The following is a 9094-nucleotide window of genomic DNA, read 5'->3' as shown; positions in this document are numbered from 1 at the left end:
GCACCCATGTCTTGTGGAGCAAATCAGGACCCGTTGCACATATTTTATGCTTTGCTTTTAAAGACATACGCATTATTTTTGTCATCAGAATGGAAAGCATGGTGAGGAGGTCACCAGTAGTCCATTCAGAGAAGGTCAGAGTTAGCTTATGGAGAAAGGTATGAGGTAGAAGTGGGGTCTTCCAGGAGCAAAGCCAGATGGTATGTGATTAAGAAGGGAAAAGGAGAGGATGCGATATTGAAGCAGTGAATGTAAGCCTCCCTTGAGAAACCTGGCGAAGGAAGGAAAGAAACAATGAATGGTAAGAACAAACAAATGCCACACAATTCTGAATAAAGTTTATTAAATAATATGTACAGCAAATATAGTAACTCAACACATCCATTTATCAAATCAATCCACGGCAATAAAGAAAAAGAAATGAACGGAACAATCTATGTCGGCATAGTACATGCTCTCCGTGTGTAATTAAAATGGCAACACTTTAAATTAATTGGTTATATATGTCAGTTATTTTTCTTTCAGAATATAATCTCTGTAGTAACCTATTCTAGCAAAAGAACTTAATACCTACTGTAGATAAATAGGACTGCAAAAAAAGAAAATCAAAAATAAAATTAAAAAAAACCCCTATAACTGAGATAACAATTACCTTCTCTCCCAGAAAGAATGATTATTTGAAATTTTAACACTTTACAATGGCTATTTTTGTGCTAAAAATCTGCAGGTGAGTTATTTGGAATTCCTTCATTTAAATAAAAATGCAAAAAACTTCATGACTTCCTTATTTTACCCCCTTTCAGTTCAAATTTTTAAAATTATTTTTCTATACAAAGTAGGTACATGGGCTATACAAAGTTAAATATACATATTTACAGTCCTACTTCTTACGCATATGATTTTTTTTTCTTTTTTTACTGATCCGAGAGAGACTGCAAAAGTAGTTGGGGGCTTGCCTTTACCGAGAAGCATGGCGAATATATCAAAATGTGTTGCAAGGCATGGTGCCAGTTAGTTGCACTCGCTATTAATAAACTTGTATAAATATTTCAGCATAAAAATAGGTATTTTATATTACTAAATGTCTGAGGACAAAAGAGCAATTGGAAACCTTTGTTCCTTGTTTTGTCATACACAGGAAGCTGAAGTTTGATGCAAATTTTAACATGATTTTGTTAAAGACGGGCAAATTGGTGAGACATACCTGGGTTTCTGGAGATCTACAAATGCGTGAGGCTGGCATCATAAGCAAATGTGGCTTTACAAATTGGTTTTATTTTCTAGCTGTATTTAAAGAGGTGTTCAAAATTACCTACTTAAGAAGCACCCCTCAAAAAAAACTATTAGAATAAGATCGTTATTAATGGTTTGCATCTAAGACAACCAAGAAACACGTTAGCCAATACAGGGTTACATTCCAAAAATGAGTGAAATGCTGTCGTGCAAAACGCACGTGCACTTGTACTATATTCCCTCAGAGAGAGCCAAACGGCACCCTGGGATGGTGAAGTGGACCGTCCAAAGCAAGGAGAATGATTCCAAGACTCTCAGAAAGGCTCCTTCTACCCAGGAAGCTCCTCAGCCGCCACTGGCACCCCCTATCCCCACCATTAGTTCCACAGCCTCATCCCTTGGGGTTAAGGCTCTCCTCTGTCCTAGTTAAAAACAAATGTCTCTGGGAAGAAGTAACACATTCCTCTTATCAGTCATTTACACTCTAGTGTGAAGGAGTCAGCGGGCGGTTTCTTTCCTGAGACCGGGACTTGAAAGGACAGGGAGAGAATGAGGCTGTCTGATGGGAGTAGGGGCGTGAGCAGCTGATGGGTGGCAGGGGAATGGCAGAGACAGAAGGTGAGGCCGAGGCACTGAAGACAAACTCCGCCTACTTGTAAAGACTCCAGACTTTGGGACAAAGGTCCGGGGGCAATTCCGAGCTATATTCAGAGAGCCAGGGTTCCTGCACACACCCCACCTACCTAGAACTGCTGCTCCTATTTGTGACCTTGGATGTGTACAACAGGTTGAAGACTCTGGAAACAGTTCCAAGAATTTCCACCATGAACTACCCTTGGACAAAGGCTCTTCTAGCAGCCTCGCTGTTCAAGAGTGAGCTAATGGAGAGAGAAATACGACACGCCTTTCTAGAGTCTCTCCAGGGAAAGATAACCTCCTCCTCTTACCCTTCTTAGCACATATCACAGTCTCTCTTGACCCAATGTTTTTCTACATCTGCCTCTCCAGTCACCTCTGAGATCCCGGCAGGCGGGTGGGCCATTGCCTATTTCTTCAAGGGGTCTAACAGAGAGGCTAATAAGCATCCTTGAATTGAATGGAGTTGTGACTGAGCACCCAGGGTGTCACAGGGGCCTCCCTCCTCAGATGTGGCCCCACAGAGGACAGAGCCCCCCATCCCCCGGGGAGTGGCAGAATCGCTGCCTTGCACGGAGGGCCACTGCCTGTGTGCCTTCTGCTCTGAAGAGAGGCCTCACCAGGGTGCGTCGGGATTCAGGACCCCGGGTGACTACCTTTGGGTGCTTCCTGAACTGCCGCAGGGAGTAAACATGAGGACGCAGTGAGTCTAAGCGTGGAGTACGTCCTGCTCATTGGCGGCCCCAGCATCCAGTGTGCATCAGTGTCTATTAAATGATTCACTGAGCGCCATCCTTGGTTCTCTGTGAGAACAGGCCCAGCGACCTCAAACTGCCCTGGCCAAAAACAATCCAGAAAAGAAAGGTGAGCACTGGCATTCTGGTAAATGAAATTGTGCTGAAAGTGACCACTTATAAAAGTCGGTGATATGGGAAAGGAACCACGTTGCAAGTGACCTTGACAGCTACAGAACTTAACTTCATCACTTGGAAACACAAATTTAACTACCTGACCCGGGCACCCCAGTCCCATGGGCAAACCTCATGTGCTTTTCTGCCTGAACAGTAGGGGCGTCGAGGGCAATGCTGCATGCAGGCTACATGTGCAGGGCACCTCCTCTCTGCTTCCATTTCCCCACGTACCCCAGGACTGAGGCACATGGTCTTGGATAGCCTGGGGGCCCCCGCCACTGTCCAGGGATGGCCTTGGCAGCCCGGGCATATCTCCAGCCATGTTGGGAAACCGGTGGGCTCTGGGGTGGCTGGGGTGCGGAGCCTGTGGAGGTTGGGGATCTGCCTGGTGCTCCGAGGGCTGCTTCTGGCTACATGACCGCTTTGAGCCACGGCTGATCAAGGCCGGGGCAGCAAGAGGCATTTCTGACCTCACTGATCCTGGACTGTGGTACAGGTCAGATTACCCAAGAAGGGAAGAGGCAGGGAAGGCTTGGAGTGGCTCCCAGAAGCAGCTAAGTAAATACAGATTTGTCTCACTCCTTTTTCCTCAGTTCGGCTTGCCTAAGACACTGTAAGCATAGACAGGCTCAGGCTTTAGACACAACACTTCTCTGTCCCTCTCTTTTGCTTCTTACTTTATCCACTGCATTAGTTTTCCTACTGACTCAATGTTTAAATAAAGAGACCAGTTCATGAATTATGCTTCATCCTCCAATAAAAATAATCTCTGGTTTTCAATCTTCTTATAGATACAAAGGCTTTACATAGTTGCCTGGAAAAGTACCAAATTGCCTTGTCCTTCTTGAAGTACCTATAAAAAAACAAAAACAAAAGCAAAATCAGAAGACACACCCATGTGAGTTCAGAGAGAGCTCTTTGTTTTTTTTGTTTTGTTTTTTAATTAATTTGAGAGAGAGTGCACGCGCAATTGGGGGGAGGGGCAGAGGGAGACAGAATTCCAAGCGGACTCCCCACGGAGCACAGAGCCCAACTTGGGGCTGGATCCCACAACCCTGAGACCATGACCTGAGCCGAAACCAAGAGTCAGAAGCTCGACCAACTGAGCCACCCAGGCGCCCCTGGAGACAGCCCTTCGATAACAACCCTGCAGCATGAAGGACAGCATATGGTTTCCAAAGCACTTTTCCCCGTCTTATCTCATTTAGGCTGCAAAATAATGCTGGGTGGTAAGCCAGGCAGGCATTCTCAATACTCCCCCCTTTTCGGACGAGGAATGCAAGCTCAGAGAGCTTATGTCCCACAGTTTAGCAAGCATCAGAAGCAGGCTCAGAACCCAGGACTTCTGACTCCCAGCCCACTGCTCTTTCCAATACATCTCCTTTTTGGAAAAAACGAGCCCATTTATTCAACACAAGATACCAGGGATTTGGGATTTCTAAACTGTAGGATTTCTAAAAGTCCACTGGATATGACCACACATCAAAAGGAAATTCCTCTCAGAAGCCTGTGCCTAAGCCCCGGATCGACTCCGTCTTTGCTGCCAACCTCGACAGGGTTCCCGCTAGGCAGGAACACTGAGCTACCTGGGCACACGGCCCTTCCTGTGCGGCTCCACTTCCCGAACTGCCGGATCCCTAACCCAGCTCCCTCCCTTGGGACTGACTCTAAAGCTGGGGGTGGGGGTTGGGGTGGGGGTGGTGGCAGATCCATGCCATGTCCTGATTCCCCACTCGATGGCAGATAGCACAATTTGGCAACTGCACCCTTTTCCCGGTTGGCTTGGATATGGCTTCAGAACCCCGGGGAACAGAGCATTTCGAGCAGCCACTAGCCGCAGGTTGGAGTCGGTGCCCGAAGCTACAAGAAAGCGTCAAAGCTAAAGACATCTAAAACAGCTAGTTGAACCCCTAGGGAGGACCCGAGGAGCTGCAGACAACTGAGATGATAAGGGCCAGAGATGTGCTCCTACAGCGGGTTTGCACCTTTCCTTATGGACGAGAAAAATGAGGTCCACTGGGTTACTTTGTTCTACGGAGCACTTTCGAAGCATTTGAGGGATAGAGGAGTATTTCCTTTACCTAGCTGCCAGGCATGCCCCCCTTAGAGAACTGGTGCCCCTCACTCTACCCCCTGTTCTCATTAAAAAAATGTACAGTCCTGGAGGAGTTTAACAGCTAATCTACACCAGGGCTGCACTCCCCAGCATGACAGCCACGGGTGGCTGCCCAGCCCTTGAAACGCGGCTCGTCTGAACTGAGCTACGCCGTACCTGTAAAACACACGCCAGAATCCTAAGGCTTGGCGAGAGAGTTTACGGTCTTCTTCTCGTACTAACAATGTTTTATACCGATTACATGTTCAAATGACAATATTCTGAATGCACTGGTTTTGATAAATATACCACTATTAGTTTCATTGGTTTCATTTTACTTCTTTCAAGGTGGCTTCCCGAAAAGTTTAAATTCCATATGCGGCTTGTGTTGTTTCCACTGGACTGCACTCCACTGGAGTATGTGGCTGACTCCTCAGACCTGGCTTCCTTCTGATCGGAGCAGTTCAGGGTAGCGAGGGGCCACAGGCTTCTGAGGGCCTGGGGAGGATGGGGCGGCTTTCTAAGAGGCCGCAAGAGGCCCAGGCAAATCTTTCTGGCTTCGCATTTCTGCTGAGGCCTTGCGATTCTTACCACCCCAGCCCTGGTAACTTCAGTTAGCCTTGCGATTCTTACCACCCCAGCCCTGGGAACTTCAGTTAGCCTTGCGATTCTTACCACCCCAGCCCTGGGAACTTCAGTTAGCCTTGCGATTCTTACCACCCCAGCCCTGGGAACTTCAGTTAGCAAAGATTTTCCAGAGAGATCAGGAAAGAGCTGGTTTCAGAAAGAAGATAAAGGTAAAGCCATTTGTACAAGGGGAAAACAGAGGCAAAGCCTGTTTGTGCCTGAGGAGAAAGAGCAGACGCGTGAGGTCAAGGACTGGCTCCACGACTGGCTACCTGGGTGACCGGGGCTAGTTACATAATCTCTCCGGGCTGCAGTTCCTGAATCTGTGAACTGAGGATAATTCTTGTCTCACAGGCTATTTGTTGAGAACTTCAATAACAAGGTATATTAAGCAAGTATCTGCTTTGTAACAAAAACTCAAAAAACGTTGATCTTTCTCCTGTTCCATAACAGTGAATCTTTTGTTTTAATTAAGCAGGTTGCTTTTTTAGGTCTTTGGAATGTCTACACATACGTTTGAGTTTCACGGTTGAGACCTAGGATCAAATCTTCTTGTGTTGTTTCATAAGAGCTTAAAAAAATAAAATTTTCAAATGCAGAACAGATATACGCACAATAGAAATGCAAACAGAGCTCAAGTAATGAATCTGACAATGGCCCTTCGGTGCAGTGGCACTGGCGTATTTGGTTTTTGGGTCCGGTATCATTAGCTTCATCACACTGTCTTCACAGCAAGCATAAAGTGGGTGGCCCAGCATTCCCGACAGCAGCACCGGATCGGAGAAGGCTCTTTTTCTTTGCAGAGAATATTGCCTTTTGCGTGGCTCATCGCTCCTAGTTACTCCTTCAATACACAACTAGTAAGAAAAGCATGAGGAGATCACTTACCAACGAACCATCCGTCATCACATTTTTCCATGACATCGACAATATCTCCATCTCGGAGTTCCAATTCATCATCATTCTGTGGTATATAGCTATATAATGCTTGGTAGCTAAATCTAAAAATGAGAGACATTGATTCAAATACTGATAGGATCAAATAATGAGTTTTTGAAGCCCAATTCAGTTAAATCGACACTTAGGTAGTGTTTCTATGCATCAGTGGTGATGAAAGTATTTTATTGGCTATTTCCTTGATACTGTAGCCTTTGGGGAGATCCATTCAGCATATACTAAGGAAATAAAGACCGATAGGGATGGGGAGCCTCTGACAGGCACGGTTATGATCAGTCCTTTTATTTAGTTTCATTTGGTTACCATAGCTAAGCGTTTTGTCTAGATGCCCCCTCTTTAAAGTTAACCAAGGCTTTTTCTTAACATAGGAGAATGTATATAGATTATCAAGGATAATCAGAAGTTACTTAGGTCCAAAAAAAAAAAAAAAGAAGCTACTTAAGTCTAGAGATAGACACTATATTCTGGTCATATACATTGGAAAGCATAAAGCAATTGTTATACACACACACACATATACATACATACATAAAATTGTACTGATAAAAAGATATAAAAAGTACATTCTAATTGCTTACCTTGAGTTTCTTAATATGCTGACACATATTTCATTGTTTTGATTTTTTTTAAGTTTTTGTTTATTCATTTAAGTAATCTCCACACCCAAAGTGAAGCTCAAACTTATGACCCTGAGATCAAGAGGTGCACGCTCTTCTGAGCCAGCCACGTGCCCCTAGTTAATTGTTTTTAAATGTGATGCCATTTTTCCAAAATTCTTGAAAGGCTTTTGCTTTCTTTCTATCCCAGTGATGTCTGGAAGTAAGATTTTTATTTACTTGTTAGTGGGCCTAAGGCAATCTGGTCTGGGCTGTTCTGTCTGTCCCGACAACAGCTCACTGGAGAAGTCTGGCCTACTTGTGGTGAAATCCGACAAGGAAAAGTTTGTTTTCGTTTATTCCTTAAGAAGCACCTACTATGCACCAGTTCACAATTCTGCGTACTTACTATTCTGAAATGCAAGAGTGGCTGGCAAAACTTTGCAAATGAGCCAACCATCTACCATTTCCAGTAGATGCCAGTGAATTTCAGTGAGTGGGCAAGTGAGACTAGAAACAAGTAAGAGGAGCCAATCTCCTGGAATGAGAGGTTCACTGTCCTCTGCTAAAACAAAGAGACCATTTAATTTTATACATTTATCCAAATGTATTGATAATTCAGTAGATGGATCTGTCTGCCAGAAGGAAGGTCTCCAATGAGGAATTAAGAGATGCAGATAAATTTCCAGTTGGTAAGCGAGTACATTTTTGATGTTCCCATATTTGCCTGCTGTCTCCATCCAACTTGGGACTCCTTAGAATGCCTTATCTTCCTCTTTACTTCCACTATGGCTGCCTTGCTAGCCTTAGCTCTGGGAAATAACTCCGGATACCTGCTTCTCTCCTCACTCCGACAGTGGAGACTGGTGGGCCAAGGTCCCATATCCTCGCTACTTGGGTCCCCCAATCAGCTCTAATTTTGGATGGGCCTCATGCAGCTCAGGGCACTGTTCCACTGAGTCCTTTGGCCATGTGGGCCTTCTCTGAGTCCCCCAAACACACCATCTACCCTGGGTCTTTGCATATGTGGTTTCCTCAGCTGGGAAGACCTTTTACCTCCCTGTCCTATCTCTCAAACCCAGTTTTTCTTTCTTTCTCTCTCTTTTTCTTTCTTTCCTCCCTCCCTCCCTCCATTTCTTCCTTCCTTCTCTCCATTTCTTCCTTCCTTCCCTCCCTCCTTCTTTCTTCCTCTTTCTCTTTCTTTCTGCAAGCTCTACAACCATGTGGGGCTTCAATTCATGACCCTGAGATCAAGTCGCATGCTCTACTGACTGAGCCAACCAGGGGCCCCTTCAATGTGTCTTTCAATGTTCATTCCAAATCTCCCTTCTTCTGGGAATGGAGTTTGTCCCTATATGCTTAAAACATGGGAGATAAACAATGATTTTTTTTTTTTTTTAATGAGTGGATCAACTCTATTCCTGTAGGCAGAACCAATGACTCCTTCCTCTATATCTCACAACACCAGAACTGAAGCCAGTCAGCACTGCCCTCATTTGCCCCTGGATGGCAGTTCATTCTTTCCTGTCTCTGTCTCTCAATAGTCGGTGACCTCCTTTATTCACCCGCCCACCACCTGTTTCATGTTGGCTGATGGGAAACATGGCCTCAACTAGAAATCCTCAGAGAAGCTGAGGGTGACTCGTCCATTTCCCCAAATAGCTGCCCCCATACTTGGTCAAAGACCCATTCTCTAAAGCCAATAGTCTGTTAAGAATGTGAGAAAGGAAGTTCACCAAGTGTACTTACAAATCTTGTGAGGTTTGACTCCTGTCTGGGGTGACTCTTCGCTGCTGGGCTTGAGGTTGCTGAGAAATGATTAAAGATGATTTATTGTCAGAAGGGGATACCTTGTGATGAAAGTCAAGGGGATGAGAAACAGTGCTGCAGTAATGAACAGATTTTTCGGCAATGTTTATGATCTCATTGCAAACTGCTTCCTGTGAGTGGCCCCAAGATATCCAGAAACCCCCATAAAACAGTCAACATGGGGACAAAAAAACAAAAAAAAAACAAAAAAAGAAAGAGAGGAAGAGATG

At 45.0% G+C, this 9094-nt stretch overlaps 1 protein-coding gene across 50 annotated transcripts in view; it reads right to left on the bottom strand.

Annotated features, from left to right (window-relative positions):
• Positions 1 to 316: 316 nt before the first annotated feature.
• SORBS1 (sorbin and SH3 domain containing 1) overlaps positions 317 to 9094 on the bottom strand; it is a 220463-nt gene continuing 211685 nt past the window's right edge. For 30 of the 50 annotated variants that reach the window (XM_048218695.2, XM_048218702.2, XM_048218698.2 and 27 more), the window contains 3 exons: positions 8805 to 8863; positions 6391 to 6503; positions 317 to 3633 (listed from right to left, as the gene is read on the bottom strand). In XM_048218695.2, the coding sequence (XP_048074652.1) occupies positions 3566 to 3633; positions 6391 to 6503; positions 8805 to 8863 (240 nt within the window). In that variant the 3' untranslated portion in view covers positions 317 to 3565. Of the gene's footprint in view, positions 3634 to 6390; positions 6504 to 8804; positions 8996 to 9094 lie in introns of all 50 variants that reach the window. The other 20 variants (XM_048218687.2, XM_048218684.2, XM_048218689.2 and 17 more) reach the window with 1 other exon arrangement.

The sequence above is a fragment of the Ursus arctos genome, unplaced genomic scaffold (assembly GCF_023065955.2).
Source record: "Ursus arctos isolate Adak ecotype North America unplaced genomic scaffold, UrsArc2.0 scaffold_7, whole genome shotgun sequence".
Classification (NCBI taxonomy): Eukaryota; Metazoa; Chordata; class Mammalia; order Carnivora; family Ursidae; genus Ursus; species Ursus arctos.
This window is presented reverse-complemented; position numbering and strand designations above follow the sequence as displayed.